The 20,908-nt window shown below is 27.1% G+C and overlaps 1 protein-coding gene across 1 annotated transcript in view; it reads left to right on the top strand.

Annotated features, from left to right (window-relative positions):
- Positions 1-20,908, top strand: part of LOC107445636 (dynein axonemal intermediate chain 3) — a 40,090-nt gene that overhangs the window by 12,145 nt on the left and 7,037 nt on the right. Inside the window, exons 4-16 of the mRNA XM_043053943.3 lie at positions 2,143-2,300; positions 3,530-3,638; positions 3,872-3,953; positions 5,113-5,237; positions 6,755-6,922; positions 10,022-10,129; positions 11,415-11,488; positions 12,008-12,113; positions 14,007-14,091; positions 14,902-14,996; positions 15,554-15,614; positions 16,082-16,212; positions 16,939-17,140. Coding sequence (XP_042909877.2) covers positions 2,143-2,300; positions 3,530-3,638; positions 3,872-3,953; positions 5,113-5,237; positions 6,755-6,922; positions 10,022-10,129; positions 11,415-11,488; positions 12,008-12,113; positions 14,007-14,091; positions 14,902-14,996; positions 15,554-15,614; positions 16,082-16,212; positions 16,939-17,140 — 1,504 coding nt within the window. The remainder of the gene's footprint in view (positions 1-2,142; positions 2,301-3,529; positions 3,639-3,871; positions 3,954-5,112; positions 5,238-6,754; positions 6,923-10,021; positions 10,130-11,414; positions 11,489-12,007; positions 12,114-14,006; positions 14,092-14,901; positions 14,997-15,553; positions 15,615-16,081; positions 16,213-16,938; positions 17,141-20,908) is intronic.

Below are 20,908 nucleotides of genomic sequence, written 5' to 3' on the forward strand. Positions count from 1 at the left end.
ACACCAGCGCTGTCTACGCTTATTTTGAAAATGATGCACAATGTTAATATGGAGAAAAGCCACAGTTTTGCGAAAATGAAAAAGTGTTATGGTTTTTTAATATTTAAAAACTTACTCCATTGCTGCATTACCTGGGCTCGTAAAAATTGGCAAAAACTGAGAATAAATCAGTGATTTTGATAATTTTCATCTAGGTGGAAAAACGTCGCCAAATTGGCGATTTTTAAAAAGTTTAATAACTTTTAAAATATTTAAGTTATTTGCCTGTTTTTAAAGCCAAGATAATTATCGCATTGCTTTAAATGTAATGCACTTAAACTATAGTTTTTTCCCCTTGGCAACAGAGCTTCGAAAAACAGCATTAAACAAGAAGCGAAAACTAGTGACTGATTTTTTTAAAAAAATGCGTAACTAAATATTTTTATGTATGAGCACCTTTATGAAGCATATATATGTACTATTTTTTTTTATCAGTTATTATTTAAGTGATTTTGTTGTAGAACAATCATTTTCTTTGTAAGTTTGAAATCTAAACGCATGTATGAGTAGATTTAAAAATTAATTTTTGTGTTTTGAGTTTTTCAGAATTATCTGCGTGCATTTTTTAAATCTGCGATGCCCTAGTCACCCACAAATAATCAGCGTTCTACTGTATCTTTTTTGAAACTTCTTAAAAGTCCAGGAATACTTACTAATTCTCATAATTATTTTCATCACATATTAGATGCATGTATACATCATACTATATTGTTACATAATGTATACATTATAGTATATTGTTAGATGATGTATATGTTACCGTGAATGACCAAAATCAAGAGAATGTCAATTTTCACCGGTGAATGCCAAAAATTACATAGTCTCTCTGGTGCATGTCTGAAATATTTGCTATATCTGATTTGATATTACTTTATTCATTTACATTATTATATTTTAATATCCATTGAGGATAGATTAGGAGAAACATTAGTGATCGGAGTACTGGTTAAATTTTTACTGGGCAGTGACACTGAACCTTAAATAAACATCAGTGAAGGGTAAACTGGTCTGTGGAACTTAAATAGACCTGGTATATATTTCGGACAATTACCAAAGCGACTATGTGATTGTCAACATTCACCAATGGAAGTCAACAACCACCAATTTCGGTCATTCACAGTAACATTTACATTATAGTACATAATTTGATGATGTATATGTTACCGTTAAAGTATGAAATCCGTTATTTTATAGAATACCTAGCTATTCCATGAAATAACTGATCGTGTCCGTTAAAGTGTAAAACTCTCAGCCATTCTCGTTAAAGTGTAAAAATCTCAGCCTGTTAAAGTGTAAGATAATCAATATGCTACAGCTCAAAGTTTAGGTACTGGTCAGGGATTTAAAAAATGTTGGTGTAAAACCCAGTATGTCAACAAAAAATGTTTTTGTTTCAGAAATAATGTTCTTTGTAATTCCAAGTGTCATTTTAGTAATCCTTGTTGTAACAAATGATTTAAGGGTACGTTTCCATAAATACCATTTATGCGCTGCATAAATTAGATAAATTGCTTCTTTTTCATTTTAATTGTCGATCATTAGTTTATTTATAGAATACCTAGTTATTTCATTTTAGATAAATTGTTTATTTTGCACTTTAACTGTCTCTCATTAGTTAATTTTTAGAATACCTAGTTATTTCATAGAATAACTAGTTAAAGTGTCAAATTAATAACATATTACAGACTTTAACGGACACGATCAGTTATTTCATGGAATAACTAGGTATTCTATGAAATAACTGCATTATATACTTTAACGGTAACATATACATTTAATAATGAAAAGTGAAAAGGAATGAAATCGCTATACATTTTGTGCATTTTGAATTTATTTTTTTTAAAAAAGGACAATTTTGCCCTGTTGTTTTTTCCCTAATTTTGTTAAAAGATAAAAATGACTAGAGACTAATAAACAATAAATTTATTTATCAATGAATGTGCCACTAGAAACACTTTTTTTTGGTACAAGAAATAACTGTTTTCAAATTATAACAGAATATATATAGAAGTAAAAATCATTGACTGATAGGAGTAACTATTCCATATCAATCATCAATGATTTTTACTTCTATAATTTATTTCTACTTTTCTTTTCAATTAGGCTTCTGTTGTGCACAAAAACAGCAGTGCACAAACAATTAAGAGAAGATTAGTTAATTCTTGGTGTCAGTATGAACCAAGATTGTTTTCTGAAGATGAAAAAGAAGAACATATGATTGAGAGTTCTTTTCAGTCTTTTCTGGTATCAGCTGAAAAGAGGTAAAATATTTGATTTGATTGGTATCTGTTTAGCAAACTGTTATTATGCTCTTACAGGTATATGGAATTTGTTTTCTTATTAGAATGTTTTTTTTTGGGGGGGGCTATTTATAGTTTTTTTGCAAAAAATTGATTGATTGGGACATTCTTATTTCACTCAACTTGTATTAAAGTATTACTGTCAAAATGTTTTTGAAATAAAGTTTTTAATTTTTAGCTGAGAAACTTTAGTTTTACCATCAGTATTTTCAATAATTGGTATCTATTAAAATTGTACTATTGTATTTTATTTCATAGCCATCGTAAAACAACCCACCCAAATTTTGGGTTTACTACTATTAATGTTGAACTCTGTAGCCTTGTAATTTGGAACACAATCTGGAAGACAAGGGAACGCCTGGATCAAGTATTGGGAGAAATTTGCCTTTGTGTAGGACTTTTTGATGCATCTAACCCGCATTTGTGTTCCATGGAGAGGAGTATCATGAAATTCTCCCACGATTAGCCTGATGACAAGGGAACATAACCTAAAACTGAGGATAGTTAAGCATCAGTACTGTGGTTGGTGCGAGCCGGGTGTGGAATTCGTATTGATCAGCCATCAGTGGTATTTGAATCTGGTTCACCTCATTGTATGACAAATGCTCTATCCCCTGAGCTACCACTACTCGTACTATTTTATTGTAAATTGTACTATTGGTTTTAGTCTGACCATTTAATATATTTATTTATATTTCATAAATTTTTCCGCTTACTATTTGAAGAGCTTCGGCCATTTTCTTTTTATCAGACGAATACAAAGTAGCCTTCATGTGAAAGTTGTATGTCATGTAGCTAGTTATGTATCAGAGTTTGTAATATTAACCATATAATAAATTGTTTTATTATGGTTAATATTACTAACTGTTATGATACAAACTGTTATATACTGTTTAGAAACTTGAATTGGTTGATGCAAAATAATATTACAGATATTTTTCGTAATTTTTATTATAGTTAATATTACAAACTGTTAAAATACGAACTTTTATAAACTGTTTTGAAAATTGAAATAATTGATGCAAAATAATATTATGTATAATTTTCACAGTGTTTATTATGGTTAATATTAGAAACTGTTAGGATATGAATTTCTAATTGACTGTTTGGAAACTTGAATTGGTTGATGCAAAATAATATTATGGATATTTTTCATAATAATCAAAAAATTTTATGATTTATATATTTAGGATATTGACCTCATTGATGCAAAATAGTATTGCTGATATTTTCCATAATGATTTAAATTCCTTATGTGACAATGGTACAGTTACAGAAGAAAAAGAATCACTGATAAAAGTTGAGTAATTAAATTTTTTTTTTCATTTGCTATTGTGAGTGTTTATTGTGTATTTGCTTTTATCCGACAGTGGCACAGTTACAAAAGGAAACGAGTCATTATAAAAGAAATACTAGTCAATTAAAATTTTATTTTATTCACTATAATTAGTGATTTAGTACTTTAATACATATTTTATGTGTTTTATAATAAGCATATTTTCTATATGGTTTTTAATTTCTATATATTTTAGGTTAATGGTTCATTCATCTGTCCTGAGAGTACAGAAAAAAAGCAATTTATCAGTTCAATACATTGGCATGCCTTATTCAAAGGTAATATAGTCTTCTTGTTCTTTTAAAATGTTTCTTTTTATAAAGTATTTTTTTTTTGTTGCTTTTTACTTGAATCGACCTACATGAAAATTGACCAACAAAGCGGGAAATGATTAAACACTTCACACACTGCCTAGATATTGTATATAGTCCTAATAAGTAAAGTATATAATATGATTATTGTATGCTTTTATTTCGGCCATTGATAATGATCTATTAGTATTAAGCGAAAACAATTTCTTGATGCAACAAGTTGGTTTATATTTTATTTTGTTTTCTTTAATAGGAAAAAAGCGCCTAAATTTTTAATGATTGCTCTGTATTATTACTAAAACTTGGATTAACATGCCAGTAAGGCATATACTTGCCTGGTAAACTCTACAACAATAAAAATTTTAAGGTAAAGGGTTTACTTATAAACTATTCTGTTTGAAGTATATTATAGTTCTCGTATTTCATACTTTACCTAAAAATGCCTTGCGCATTTTTGCTAATACGCATTTTTTAAATTTTGTGCTTCTATCTTAAATTTTTACCATTCTAGAAAAATCAATATTTCTCAATTTGTTCTTTAGTTGTAAATATTTTGTTCTAAATCAATTGCTTATGCAAAGTAATTTCATTTATCTCATTTTCTAAAGGAGACAGCTCATTTTTCTGGACAAACTACTTTTTTGAAGAAAAAATTTTTTTTGATATAATTTGTATGTAGCTTTTAAAATAATAAATTTTTCAAAAAAAATGTTGCAACATTTAAGAAAAAAATGTTTCAAAAGTTTTCTATATTTTCACATTCTAACTACACGGACAAAGTAAATTGTTTCACAAGGCTATTTTAAAATATTCAGAACTATGTACATGTAATAATGATGCAGAAAGTTATAACCTACTCTGAATATAAAATGGATGAATGTAAAAAAAAAATATATATATTGTAACCAACTTATAAAGTTTATGTGAAATTCTTTCCTATTAAGTGTTCCATTTTTTGAGTAAAATATAATTTACGGCACCATCATCGTTCATATTATAGTTTTCGATGTTTTAAATTAACTTTGTTGAATAATTAACCTTTTTTATATATTTCAGGAAAGTATATATACATATATGTCTATGCATATATTATGAACTCAAATCTGATTAAAAGTTATTTTTCTAGATCTCTTTATTGCATCAAATATGTCAACCTCATCATTTGAAGAACAGGCATCAAACTTACTGAGACATTATCTTAGTCCTGTGTGTTTATTCATATGGAGTGCTAGAAATCAGTTTAGCCCTAAAGTATGAATTTCTTCCTTTTTTTTCTGCAATGATTGTTTTGGAAAATTTAATTACTTTAATAATTTAAGTTACAATTGCTAGGATATTAACTGAATCAAACACATATTTTTGCAAAGAACAGTTTAAAGCAAGATCGGTTTTAGCTGCAGAATATGTTAAGATATTTTATTTTTATTTACAGTTCACTCTTAATATCTTGAAAACCTTGTTATGTCAAAAAAATATTTTTCCCCTTGACATTATGTATCCACATAATGTTAATTTGAATTCCTATGTCAAAGAGTTTCTTCTCAAAACTTTGTTATGTCAAAATTTTGTTCGAAACAGAAATGGAATTTCTTTGGAAGTTTATTGTAAACCAATTCTTTTCTATTTAAGGCATAATTATTTTTATCTTACTTTTAAAAATAAAAACTATCATTGTTGTGTTTCGACTTATAGACAAGTATCATTATATGCATATTTAATAGTAGTTATTCTTATGTTTCATGACTGTACTTCTTAGAGTAATATTTTAGAATATATTTTTCTACTTTTATAACATATTTAGTTCTGAACTTGTTATCTCGAAAACTCGCTATCCCGAAATGTTTTTAGCATCCCCATAGATTTGAGATATCGAGAGTATACTGTAATATGTATGAAGTCGAAACCAGATTCATTTATCATAGATCCAGCATTTTACAAATTTCATTAATTTCTTAATCCTCATACCATACTTGAACCAATGAACAAGTGACATTTTCAAGAACTATTTTTAATTTTGCAACTCATTTCCTTATATCTTTGTTTACAGATACTCACAGAGTTTCCTCGTCTGTCTAAAATTGAATTTTTGTTTAGGTTTAAGAATCCCTTCATTTCTTTGGAATCAGAGCAAAAAGCCAAATAATGTTGAAAAATTTCTTCTTTGAAGAGAAACCTCTGGTTTAACTGTGACCTCATTTTTTCTTTCATTACTTTCTTGTATTGATCACTGTTTATCATTCTTTTAATAAAAATATTTGGTCTTATTCCATCTTCTTCTTTTATAGCTAGCTCTGCAGCCCTTGGTGGTCCCTGGCTAGTTCCACAATTATATTCCCTACAAACTCAGTTTTAACTTCTCCCCCCACCTATGGATCTTTGTTATTTCCGAGTCATCAATAAGGTCGGCCTGATTCCCCATAGGTGTCCAGTTGATGATCTTTTTCAAGCCATAATTATTGTCTCTCCCTTTTATGTGTCTAAGCCACGAGAGGTGTTGGGATTTGATAAGCTGTACTTATTCCATAAAATGAAAAAAATAAATCCCACAACATTTTCGTTCCTTCTAGTTGGAAAGAGGGTTTCTTTTCTTCTAGTCTAGTCTCTCCTGATTCAATTATGCTCGCTATTGAACGAAAATATAAAGCAAGGATTTTTTTTAATGAAGAATTTTTTATCTTTGGAATTTTATTTCTCTATTATGATTAGAATTTTTATTATCTCTTTCATAAAAACAATTTCAAATGTATTTTTGCTTCATTTTATTGTAGTTTATTCTGAGGTGCAGTGATGAAGTTCGAGTTGTGAAATTCAATCCTTGTATACCAGGTCTCATAGTTGGGGGTACTATCTCTGGAAAACTAGTACTGTGGGATATTAAAAGTAAGCTTCTTGGGGATCGTTCCTTGGAAGAAGAAGACAGTGATAACTTTTACAATGTAAATATATTTTAAAAAGCAATACTCTATGTTTTATTTATTTTTTTTAAATCATACAACATATCTGAAAGTGAAATTGATTTTTTTTACAAGTTAAATATTTATATAGTTTTTTGTTTACAAATAACTAAGCAGTGTAATGACCACCCATGTCTATTTTTAGGATCCTTTTAAAAAAAAGAAGTAAAAAATACATCTAAATTAGGAGTCCTGAATTAATATTTAAGGGACGTAAAAAACAAATATTGTTCAAAATGTAATGAATAACTAATTAGCAAAGTAGGACTGAAAACAGTAAAACCTGTTTGATTGTTGAAGGAAACAGAGAAGAGCTGTAAAATGCTTTGTAAAAGGACCACCAAGTTTCACAAGAGGATAAGTTAGATAAAACTATTTCTGTTTTATAAAAACTTTTTGATAAAACTATTTCTGTTTTATAAAAACTTTTTGATAAAACTATTTCTGTTTTATAAAAACTTTTTGATAAAACTATTTCTGTTTTATAAAAACTTTTTGATAAAACTATTTCTGTTTTATAAAAACTTTTTGATGAAACAGATATTCTCCTTTTAATGGCAGAGGCGGAGAGAAACAAAGGGTATGGGAAGATGAAAATTTACTTATATACTGCAAACACTCCGTGAGAGTTTTATGTAAATAATACGCTGTTTAAAAAATGTTATACTAGTTAACTAAGAGATAAAGATATTTCAAATTGCTTGTTAGCATTTATGAAGTAATTTTCGAGATTGAAATCCAAAACTATGATTCGATGGTCATGAATAGTCGCTTTTAATTCTTTATTACTTATAGAAATAAATTGTCAATATTTGATTCATTTACATATTTTACAAGGTGATTGTAATTGTATTATCTCATTACAATTCTTAATTCAGACTTACATTTTCTGTTCTGGTTAGATGTATGTGTTTTATGGTGCATAAGTACTTTGAAATTGGAAAAAGTTTTGAAATTATAATCCAAGACATAAATCAAAAAGTACTTTTGTTATATTTTTAAATTTAAAATATATAATCATAAGAGCGTAAAATGTTTAATAAAGAGAATCATGAAAAGAAAACTTGTCATCCTTGTCATTCAGTCAATGAGAGTGAAAAAAAGGATCTGGTAATTTTTAAAGAGAGGGGCCAGTTAGATTGTAAGGAAAGAGAAGGATGTGGGGCCCACGTGTCAGATAAGTAATTTTATTTAATACTGCCATTATATATATATATAAAAGTTCAAAATGTTGAGAAAACATTGAAAAATTACAGAACAATGAAAAAAGGGAAGAGAAAAATACTAATAAAAATAATCCGGGAAGAAAAAAAATTCTGAAAAAGGGGAAGAAAATTAATAAAAATCCGGAAAATCAAGATAATAATCTTTTCATCAGCTCACACGATTATATCAGCAAAAAGGAGTGCTTTCTAATATTGTATCAATATAGCAAAAGCAAAATATATCAATACAATAGTGTGAGGAGCACTCAAAAAAGTTTTTACGAGAAACTTACAACAAATAAAATAGAACTCATTAAGTAAAATTATCGTGTAAAAACAGAAAATAAAATATAAAGAAAAAACAGAATAAAACATAAAACGAAATCTATAAAGCAAGTAGCGAATTCAAATGAACTTACATGAACAGGAAATGTTTCAAGAATGATTTAAAATATTTTCTTAACGAGATTGCCAGATTACAAAATATGAAAACAGAAGTGCAAATTGAGGTAAAAGCGTAAATAGAGGGTTTTTATTTTATAGTGCGTTCTTACTGCAGTACTGGAATGAGTTTGATTTGCTATATATATAATATTTTTGTTTATATTTCTTTTTAATAAATAAGCAGTGCAGTCTCTCTTTGTAATTCATGAGCATTTCTATATTTTGATTATTTAATCTGTTGGTCACATAGGTTCAAAATCTCTTATATATATATATATTAATAGTATTCTCTTAATAATAATTTGTTGGCTACATGAGTTCAAATAAAATCTATGTTTTGTTTCCAGCTTAATTAGAGATAAATATAAATGTTTTTTCTATTTGATTAAGGAATTTTGTTCTACCTTGTTTACTTTCGGCTCTAGTATTATATGGTTTCCTTATTTAAGTTCATATGTGTGCGATGGTGAGCTGGATTTAAGCTTTATTTAAATATTTATTGCAAATTTTGTAAAGGAGCAAAATGCTGCCAAATTTTTAAACCACAACGCCTTTAGAAAAGGTCTACATTGCCACTTTACAACCGCAGGTTATCATCACAGTTGTTTTTCATTGCATCCTTTTACTACTGATTGAGCAAATTTCAATTGTATTTTTGTTTTTCTCCTCATTTAAGTTATAATATCTGATCCACTTTTAACCTTTCATTTCTGCACAATTTATAACTGTGTACATAATTGTTGTGTATGTGATAATAACCTAATTTTCTATAAGATATTTATGAGCGATGTTTAGCATTTATGCATATGTCAGTTCACCCATTTAATATTTCAGTTTTCATTTCTTTGTTGCCAAAGTGGAAAAGAAATTTTTGTGGTTTTTAAACGATATACATAAGCGGTTTTTTAACAATAGCAATATACATTTTTTAACAATGTATTGTTTCTTGGGATTTTTTATTTACTGTACACAATCATTGATGCTTTATATAATAAGAAGATAACTGTTTAAAGCTTTAAATTAAATTTATTTAATTTTCTTTCTAATTTTTAAAGGTTAAATAAGAAAAAGGATTTATTCTTAAAAATATATATCAGTAATTGGCAGTAAATTAACTTTAAATCTCAAATTTCGATGCAAACTTTGTTTAAGTATTTTCTTTAAGAGCATTATATCATTTTCATGATTCAGAAATCCAATTTGTTAGGTATAAATTTATTTTGTTACCTAACATAATGTTTAAATAAGCTTTTGTTACAAAAATTAACTTTCTATATCTGAGCAATTTTTTTCCTTTTTGGAATTTTTGATAGCCTTTTCTTTAATGAGTATGTGATAAAAAAATGCTTTTCAATTGCAGATTGTGCCATTAAAATGCACATTTAAAAAAAAAAATTTGAATTTCACTTACAGTTTTGAAATTTATTTTAAGGAAAGTCTTGTATCTTCTGATATTATTCCGTGTTGTGCTGCCTCTAGTTTGGATAGTCTTCATGTGCATGGAATCACTCATCTTGAATGGATTCCTTCTCATTTTGAGGTACAACTAGTTTTGATTATAAAGTTTTTAGGATATCTTGTGTGCGAGTGAATAAAACAAAATTTAGGTGCATGTGGTAAAAGAAAAAAATGAAATGATGAATTAAATTAGTCAGGAAATTCATAAAAAATTTATAAATACTAAATTAATTGTTGCATTAAAAAAATATTTTTTTAAATTTTGTAAAATATTTGATAGAAGAAGAATTTATAGACAAATTTATCTTATTTTCAATTTATTAAACTTGATACTTTTTTGTCTGAATTACAATATTTACTAGTACTCTATGAGATTTTATTGAGTATCTAAAACTTTTTTGAACTTATAATTTTAAAAAACTTAAAAAGAGATCTTTGCCTAATCATTTTAAAATGACCAATTCCTAATTTTCAATATCTAATCAGTTCAGATACATTTAATAATAACATTTAAGGGAAATATTTTTATACATACATAGTTAAGATATCAAGCCCTATAATATACTGCTTCAAGTCAACAGTCGCTCACATTTAATAATTATTATCATCATTATTATTTGAATTAACCTACCTTTAATTTTCTCATCATTTTTTTACTAATGTTTTTGGTCAGAGATATGAGGAAAAATGAAATTGGAGCATGCTAACACACTTAACATAAATATTTAATTTAACAATTTTCATTAACTGAATAATGGAGTGTCAATTTTCTTCCATAGTGGAAAAACCTTTAGTAAGAAATAGCTTTCTTTCATAGTGGAAGACTGCTTTTTAATCTGAAAATGGAAATTTTTTTAGTGATGTGAAAAATGATTCCAAATAAAATATTAGACTGCCTGTCACAAGGTGCATTCAAATTATTAATATTCAGCTAATATTTTAGATTTTAAATTAAAATTTGTAAATTTAATGATCAACTTAAAACATGCAGATAAAATCATTTTTATTGAAATAAAATGTAGGCAAAATATTTTACGATCTTAGTATTTACATAAAATATTTTGCAAATCACTGACAGAAAATTGTCAAAAACTGAAATGAACATGGTACATCAGAGCTAAATTTCCTATTAAAATTAAATATTTAATTTAAATAAAAAAAGTTGTTTGTGGATGTAAAAATAATTTTAGATGAATTTCATAAATTATGTAAAGAATTCTTTCTGTCCATTTGGAGTTTTGTCTGTTCTGTCTTATTTCTTCCAATTTTTTGTGGGTCTTTCACACTTCAAGAAAAAATTTGTTTCTTTTAGCTTTTTATTCTTTTAAGTTTGAGTTTTTTTTAAATCAAACTTTTGTTTTCTGTAGGTTTCATTCAAAGGTGTTACTCAAAAGTTATCAACAAATACTTGTTTTCAAATAGTTTCTTGTAGCCTAAATGGGTAAGCTATATGGTACATATAGTTAAAATTTTATTTGAACTTTTTGCCAGGATTTAAGAAACTTTTGTAAATAATTTCAATATGTTTTCAATATGATTTCAATAATGCCACAAAGTCAAAAGTTTTTGACACAAAATTTAAAATTTTAAAAAATAAAAACGAAAGAATGTATAAAATTTGTGTGTTTCTATTATATGTGATACAAACATGGAATTTCAAAAACAGAGTGTCCTAGGATTTTATTACTTTGCAAATCTATTATAGTTCATCATGGTGTGAAATTTAAAAATATGCTACTTTTGCACTTCGTCTCTAAAGATGTGTGGATTCAATATGGCATGCCCATATCATAAAAAATTGCACTTATTAAAAGAGATTTTAACAAGTAAAATTAATGGTGTTGAATCTTTATTATCCATAAATTTTTATTATCTAAAGTAGGTAGAGTCCAAATTATCTAAGACAATTCAGATTCTAATGCATCTCAGCCACTCTATCACAATTTCATTTTTATTTTAGTTTGATACAGTTTTGGGATTTAAGATTAGGCTTTCCTTACAAAGCTAATGTTTCTCTACCAAAGAAATACACTCTACTAGATGGGATATGGGAGCCTTTTCATTCTGTAAGTAATTATTTTATAGATAAAACTCTTTTATATTGTATTTTCTGTAGTCAATCATATAGAAATGATTAGGTAGTTTTTAGTTTTACATGAAAAGTTAGTTGACTATTTAATTTTAATATTACTAATCTAATTTAATCAGAGTCAGAACTGGCTAAATTAAATTAGATAATTTGTTAATTCAATAAAAATGAGATAATTTTATAAATTAAAAACTTCTTTTGTGGTATATTACCAATTTTCTTCACTATTTTTTTAAAATAAAAATTTACTTACTTTGATGTGTTATAAGTAAAATGCTTCCACAACATCCAAGTAATGCATTAAAATACTTTTACGAATTTTTTATTCTAAATTCATGATTAATCATCTAATTTCAAAATTTTATGAATGCTATTGAAAAAAATGGTTATTTATTACAAAACTGGCTGTTTTAAACAATTTTTTAAATTCTACTTTAAATGTATTAACTTACTAATGATTAAGTCTTATTGCTTTTAGTTTTAATTACATAAGTTAGTGTTAATGTATATTGTTTTTATTCAAACATTTTATTTCTTTATAAATTATGTATCGGACTGTTTTGAACCTGATCTTCACTCACAAGGGAAACTAGGGAAGTGTGACTCACCAATTTTGAAATAAACTAGTGGGATGTATGCCTTATGAGGAATAATTTTAGGGGACAACATTCGTTTCGGCCCATGGAAGGTTCTGTGAGAGATAAAAAATAATTCAATGTATAGAAAAATCGGTATTTTATTACTTCAATGCAGACTATTAGTTATTGTAATTGTCTCATAATCCAATTAATTTGTAATTAATTGGATAATTAATTAATTTGCTAGTTGATAAATTAATCAAAAAATCAATTAATCATTAATAAATTATTAATTAATTATTAATTAATTGTTGATTAATTAATTGATTTGCAATTACATACTCCAATTCATTTGGAAAGTTTTTTGGAAAAAAAATTTAAAAAATTTGATGTCAATTTTTTTTTTAAAATTAACCTAACAGGTTTTTCTGAAAAACTACAGATATATAAAATTTTCGAAATCAATTTTGACAATAAATATGCATTATATAGTACGTGAAAGTACCACAAAATTAATTGGAGTATGAGACAATTACAATAACTAATAGTCTGCATTAAAGTAATAAAATACCGATTTTTCTATATATTGAATTATTTTTTATCTCTCACAAAACCTTCTATGGGCCGAAACGAATGTTTCCCCCTAAAATTATTTCTCATAAGGCATACATCCCACTAGTTTATTTCAAAATTGACGAGTCACACTTCCCTAGTTTCTCTTGTCAGTATCCCATATCTTTTTGTCTTTAAAGTTTGTTATTTAGCCTGTGACATTAAACAGTAAATTACTTGGCAAATTACAAATATTTCTAAAAATTTCCACGACGTTTTCTTTTAGAAATATGTTCAATGTAGTAATCAATTGCATATAATTTCCTAACTTAAAAGATTTTAATCTATTTGAAAATCAAAACAGAAACTAACGTCCTTCCTTCTCTATGACTCTCCACACACTAATGGTGAAAGCATGCGAAGTGCTGCCATAGGTAGAGAGTTATGCTCCATGACACCTGTAGCCCATTTCAATTGCCATTAGCAAACATTTCAAATTTTTGATGGCATTTTTTTTTAAAAAATTATTTTATGAGAAATTGAGGGTCACCAAAAAAATTTATATGTGTATAAGAGGTTTTTCTCTATTAACTACACATCAAACACTTAGGAAATTTGTGTTACTGAAGTTCAACTTTATTGTATTTTATAAGAACCAACTTGTGTCTTCTCAAACTGAGACAATCGTTTTATTATATTTAGCTAATTATATGCATAATGTATTTTTAAATTGCTTTTAGATGCAACTAATGTCTCCCGATGGAAAAGAAGAAAAATCTTTGACTTGCTTTTCTCTAAGAGAGAATACTGAGAAAGATTTTGAAGGTTTGCTACAGCAGTTTTACTCACTTATACATGGGTGCCACTCTTCATTCCTGGGTACTGAAATCAGCTTGTAGACTAAATTTCATCCATTAATCTCTTTTCCATGTGTTCTTTTCATTAAAATGTCCTTTTTTTCCCTTAAAAATGTTAATTTTATGCAAGCATTATTTATTTATTTTTCTATTTAATTCTATAAAAATATAATATTTTAATGAAAACATAGTTATTTTTCATAATAATTGCGAAGTGATCTCGTAATGATGTTGCTCTGCAATGAAGGAATGGGATTGATTGAACTTCAGTGCCTGCTTGCTTGAACAAAATTTGTACTATTATTGTATCTAAATTTGTTTAAGTTTTGATTCACCCCTAATGTTTTGAATTTCTGAACAAAGTCAAGTTTATTCTTTTTTTTAAAAAAATTTATGGAAATAGGAGGAGATATAAGTAATGATGAAGTAAAAAAAAAAAAAAAAAAAGGCATATGAATAGTATCACAAAAAATTTGTGATTTATTATCTAGTAATTGGGGCAAAAAGATCTTACAATGTTACCTATAACTTATATCTTGTTTGCTGTGAAAAAAAGTAACTAAATGAAAAAAAAAAACAAATTGATTTAATATCTGTGCTATTATTATGGAAGGATACATTTTGGAGTCAGTAAGCTATAAATTTCTGAAAATTCTGTTAAACGACGCTAGATCGTGTTAATTGGTCAAAAAATAAGTTCAGCCTTGAAATATTTTTAAAGTGGCACCCATGCTTCTAAGCTAAAATATTCCAGTATTTAATCTTCATGTTTTTCCAGAAAATATACAAGAAGAAGAAAATTCAGATTTACTTGGACATGAAACAGTGGCACAAAACAATGATATATATGCAGATTTCTACGGAGGCTGTGCAGTAATTTTTTCTGTTTTTTAAAAAATTTCATTTAATGCAAATTGTTTCTATACTAACTACTTTATGTTTATATAATTTTATTTTATTAGTGGGCTCTTAATTAAAATTGTATATTGTCTAAGGTTGTCTATAAATTACATTATGCATAGGTTTTTTATTTAATGTTAATTGAAATTTTTAAGAAAACTTGAAAAATAAATATACCTTTTAAAAAAATTAGATTTAAATTATTTTTTCTCGTGAGAACTGCTTTTGTTTCCATCTTTATTACCTTTAATTTTTCATTGTACTTGAAACTTGTGACTTTTGAATTTTACAAAAATAACTCTACATGTTGGACAGTATAAATAAATATTCTTCTTTTATGAAAGGTATATTTATTTGTTTTATTATCATTACATTTTAATCATTTTGTATCCTATATCAAGTTACATTGGAGTAGTATCATTTTGTAGCATATTAGAGAATTTAGTTGTTGATATTGTATTTAACTAATTTCATGATTTTTCAATTAGAGAAATATTTTTTACTCTTGTGTATAACATATCTTTCCATAGGATGGAGCTATATTATCGGGTACTTTTAAACTTTTCAAAGATGAAGCAGGAAAATATGTGGGTAATGTTTCCAGTTATTCAATATCATTTAAACATTAAACAATAAACCATTGCCAAATTATGCTGTTATTAGTGCTATTTTGATATTTCTTATAGAACTACTTTGCATTTAGACGAACAATCTTCTTTCTCTAATTAATCAAAGAGAAAAGTATTAAAGAGTTCATACAGTCAAACGACTAACATTTGATAATAATATTCTTATCAGAATCATGATAACCTTTTAAAACTACCAATTCATTAAAAATTCTTAATCCAATTTATAAAAAATTTGATTTACTTATGTAAAGTATAATAATTGTTACATATTTTGTGTATTATCATAATAATAAAATCATTAATATTGTCAGTTGTTATACAAATTGTTATTTTTATTATAATCTTTTTAAATATCACTAATTTAGCGTAACAGTGCTAAATATATTTTTTTCGTGAATTTTAATGTTTCATTAAACTTATCTTTTATAGCTAAGGTTCCAGAATACTATCAGTCTCCTCATTGTAATTCAGTCTCAGTAATTAAAAGCTCTCCTTTCATAAAAGATATTTTCTTAAGTGCTGGAGGCAAAACAGTTGCTCTTTGGAAGCATGGAATTAAAGTAAGTTGTAATTTAAGACACTTTTTAATGATTATTTGTCTAAAATTTCGATTTTAAAACTAAATACCGTATTGTTAATCTTTAACAGATCTAAAAAACTGGCGTTTTATTAAATCGAAATATTTTCCAGAAACTGAGATAATATAAAAGGAGCATAATGCTGTCAATTAATTAAAATGGTGTGATTGTATGCCAGGAACAATGTGGAACAGCAAATTTGCATTTTCGAAACTGGTTAGTTAGAGGAGACAGCTTTAAACTTTAGGAGCAGTAATTTTAAAATACTTGGAATTATAACAATCAATTTTCCAATTTTGGAAACCAAATATATGTTTATTATTATCTTAAACAAATCTTACAGTTTTAAAGAAAATTTTTTGATAAGAAGTATATTTAGCAGAACCTTGTGAAAAATGTTTATTCCGTATCAATTAAAAATACGTTTGGGATGTTTTGGACTGTAATATGTTTAAAAGTGATTTTGGGCTGACTTTAAAGTAAATAAGATGCTATTATATTTAGCTATTTATTAGCATTTTAGCTATTTATGTAATAAGTGCTGAAGCAAAAATTTCAACTAGTACAAATATTGTAATTATGAATTCGCTTTTAATGTTATAAATTATACAATAATTATTATAAATTTTAATGATTATCTAACCCTAACATTATTATCAATACTTTTATGAATGATCATATTTTTTCATTAAGACTGTATTATTTTAGACTAAACCAATTTTTATGTGTGAGAGACTAAGTAATGCTACTTCAGGAGAATGGTCCCCTACAAAGCCAGCTCTTCTTTTTATAGGATTTGAAAATGGGTCTATTGAAATGTGGGATTTGTCACAGAATATTTATGAACCCATTGCTATTCATTTCATCTCAACATCCAGCATCAATTGTTTGGCAATTCAACAAATGACAGGTAATTTTTTGAATCAATCAGATAAGCTACTCATTTTGGGAGTGTTTATTTAATGTCTGCAAAATAATACCATTGGAAGTGTTTCATCATTGTTTAAAAGAGTCAGCATCATTGCTTTTATTCTTTATTAATGGTCAATTTTATAACCGTCATTGAACAGTTGACCCAATTTTGGGTTTTATGGTGACTAATGGCTATATCACACGAGAGAAAATATGTGCAACTGCAAGTGTAACTGCAAGTGTAAGTGCAACTGCAAGTGAAATTTCTCCAAAAAACGCTCGTGTGATATAGAAATTACGGTTGCACGAAATATCTGCAACCGTTCAGGCAATTTCTTTCATGAACCAATCAGATCGTTTGCTTTTTATGACGTTTCAATTTTATGTGATGACATATACAAGTGTAAATAAAAATGGCGGCGACGTTAGGAAGAGGATGATCGGATGAAATTTTTTTATAGATGAGACGGAACAAGTTTTTAGTTTAATAATAACATTTCCTTTAAAATGAAAGCATTAATAATACTTTCGCACTATGAGATGCCCATCTCAATGCAGTTGATGTACTACCATAACAGGAACCTGCACACGATTTTAGTATTGGTAAGTATAGTACATTATTTTTGCGATAAATTTTCTTTTAAAATATTTATTTATTTTAAGCTAATAAAATTAAAACTTATTATAATTTGTTCCGATCAAAGTTTTAATTACTTTAAATAGAAATAATTTCTATTTTTATATATATAAAGAATTATACTGGCGAAAAGCTTTACTTTGAAATATTCGCCAAGCAACTCGCCAAACTTTGTTTCAGTATTATAACATAAAATATAATAATGATTATATTTCTTTATTTTTAAATTTTAATCATTGTTTCTGTTGATTGTAAAAGCATGTGTCCGATTATTTGAAAGTTTTATAATTATTAGTGAAATAATTATTTTATTCTTCCCTAAGAATTCTTTTAATTTTTGAAAATCTCATTTTAAAACAAGTTAGAAAATATGTGTGGTAAATATTTAAATTGTTTCTCAAAGTTACCCCATTTTCCAGTAGTTATTGAAAAGTATTACAAGAAAGGTAGTATATTATATATAAAAAGTAATTATTAAAAATGCAAATTCCCAATCTCCTTGTCTGTTTCTACATTCATCCCTTCTATTTTTTTTTTTGTATGATGATTTGCATAATATTTTGTTTATAATTATTCAAAGTTAACTAATGATACTTTACTTTTTATTTATACTTCACATTTATCTCTTGATACTTAGCTTTTCTATAATGACAGTAAGTATGTAAGTGTACCTTACTAATTTTTCAATATACTTACATTTTTAAGAGTCTTCGTTTATAAATACAATTTATTTTTCTTGAAACAAATTTCAATCCAAACATAAGAACTACAAAACTAAACACACCTGCCATCTTTCATTAGTGTATAGAATAATCTTAGAACTATAATCAAAATATCTGTCAAACTTAAAATAAGCTTAAAAGGGATACCTAAGGACTTAAATGATTTCAAATTAATGGCATTTAATCTTCCTTATTCTAATAATGTGTTGGTAAAATTTTATCATGAAAGTGATTTCTTTCTTTTATTTCAGATATTTCGTATAATCCTGTAAGGTTTATCTGGTAAAGAAGGAAAGAGATGTAATACTGTTTTTATGGAAGAAATTAAAAAATAAGAAATAAAAATGAATAATGTTCTAAATGTTTCACTTGACAATAAATGTTTTATTTTTTAAATTGATTCTTGTATTATTTAAAATGCAAAACAAAACACGTAAAGGGCTATAACAAAATAATATGATACATTAAAAGTATGTTCTTAATAAAATATTGTTTTTTTTTCATAGTTATAAATAAATTTCAATTTATATACTGTATATTACAATAAATTTGTCCCAAAATAAATCCTATAATTTTTAATTAAATTATCTTATACCAATATTGAATGTTTTAAATTTTACAACAATAAAATGTAAGTATGACATTGAAAATCCTCTTATATTTAAAAAGCAATTTTACTAAGAAAGTGGAAAAAATAATTTTCATAAAAGTGATATTCCTGATATGCAATGTGTAAATGAATAAAATTGATGATCCCTCCATGTAATGTAAATTAATTTGATGAAAATAAAATTCTGAGACATTGTAGTATAGACAAGTCTGACATTATTTATTATGTATTTTTTAGACTCAATTTAAAAATAGAATTGATTTGATAGATCTAATAGTTTTGATGTTATAAGTATTTTATGAGTGAAAGGTAATTCAAAAATTTTATATTTCATACATTAAACCATCATTTCTTCTGCAGAATTATTTCAAAGGACTATTTTTTTGAATTAAGCTTAAAAAATAAATTTGAAGAAATGCCTTACTTGATTAGATAGCAATGTCAGTTGCATATAGTTGTATAAGTCATAAAATTGTCCTTTCTACACATTAAACTTTTTATAAATTTTCGAATTGTTAAACTATTAAATCAGACAGCTTGTTTTTATTATCATTCGATTTAGTGTTTACATAGATAATGATACCGCACTTGCCTAGCTAGCATGTTACATAGTAAATATATATAAATAAACTATGCTTTTACAGGGTGCGGAGCCAAATCTTTCAACAAAAAATAAGCAACCCTAAGAACATTTTAGGCACTCAAAAAATATTTTAAAGCTCTAGGTAAATTGACAAAATGCAAAATAATTCTCAGACTTTACATGATCATGATAAAATAACTAGAATTTGACAAAGAACTGTTTTCTTGATTATATTAGCCATTAAAAAAATGATCAAGAGAATTTTCGGTTCGATTTCAGAGGGTGGAAAATAAAGCCTGAAATTGAGAATATCTTGCGAAATACAGCATGAGAGAGCAAGAATCTCACCGAACCCAGCTCACTAGACGCACACGCGGACTCGCAAGTATTTCACCAAACCTGTAAAATGATTGGCGTTTTCATACGCTATGGACTGACGGTACGCTGAAATTGATCATGGTTGAATGAATTCTGCTGTTGTTGTTAATTTACGTCGCACTAGAGCTGCAGAATGGGCTATTGGCGACGGTCTGGGAAACATCCCGGAGGATGATCCGAAGACATGCCATCACAATTTTGATCCTCTGCGGAGGGGATGGCACCCCCGCCTCGGTAGCCCGACGACCTGCGAGCGAAGTTGAGCACTTTGCGGTAGCACAGTTTAACGAGGACCCATACCGCACACCCTCGGTCCCTACGCAGACTGATCCAAGTGGTCACCCACCCGCACACTGACCATAGCCAGTGATGCTTGACTTCGGTGATCTGCTGGGAACCGTGTCTTAACGATCAGTCCAGTGCGGGACGAATGAATTCTGAAAACGTGAAATAGAAAAATGTGAAAAGTACGTTTTTACATAATATGTGGCGAAAATCGACATTCCTTTTCATAAATCTCTTTTTCGGAAAAGGAAAATAAGGCACTTTTTAAAAACACTTATTAAGAAAAGCACCTTTAAGGGCCTTTAAAAAATGAAAATCAAAAATAAGCACCTTTAAGCACTTTTTAAAAACGCTACGCACCATGTTTTATACCTTAGTCACTCAAATCAAGATAAAAAAAATCGTCAAAATTCTAGATAGTATTTAAGTCCATCCCCCTTTCACCCCCTTATCCTTTTAGAGACACAACATGAAATTCATTGATATCTTAATATCATTTTATATTATGAGGTAGAAATCATAATCCTTTTTATACTATGCTACTTCACTTA

The sequence above is a fragment of the Parasteatoda tepidariorum genome, chromosome 2 (genome assembly GCF_982258835.1).
Source record: "Parasteatoda tepidariorum strain Cologne lab strain chromosome 2, Ptep-v5.0, whole genome shotgun sequence".
NCBI classification, from domain to species: Eukaryota; Metazoa; Arthropoda; class Arachnida; order Araneae; family Theridiidae; genus Parasteatoda; species Parasteatoda tepidariorum.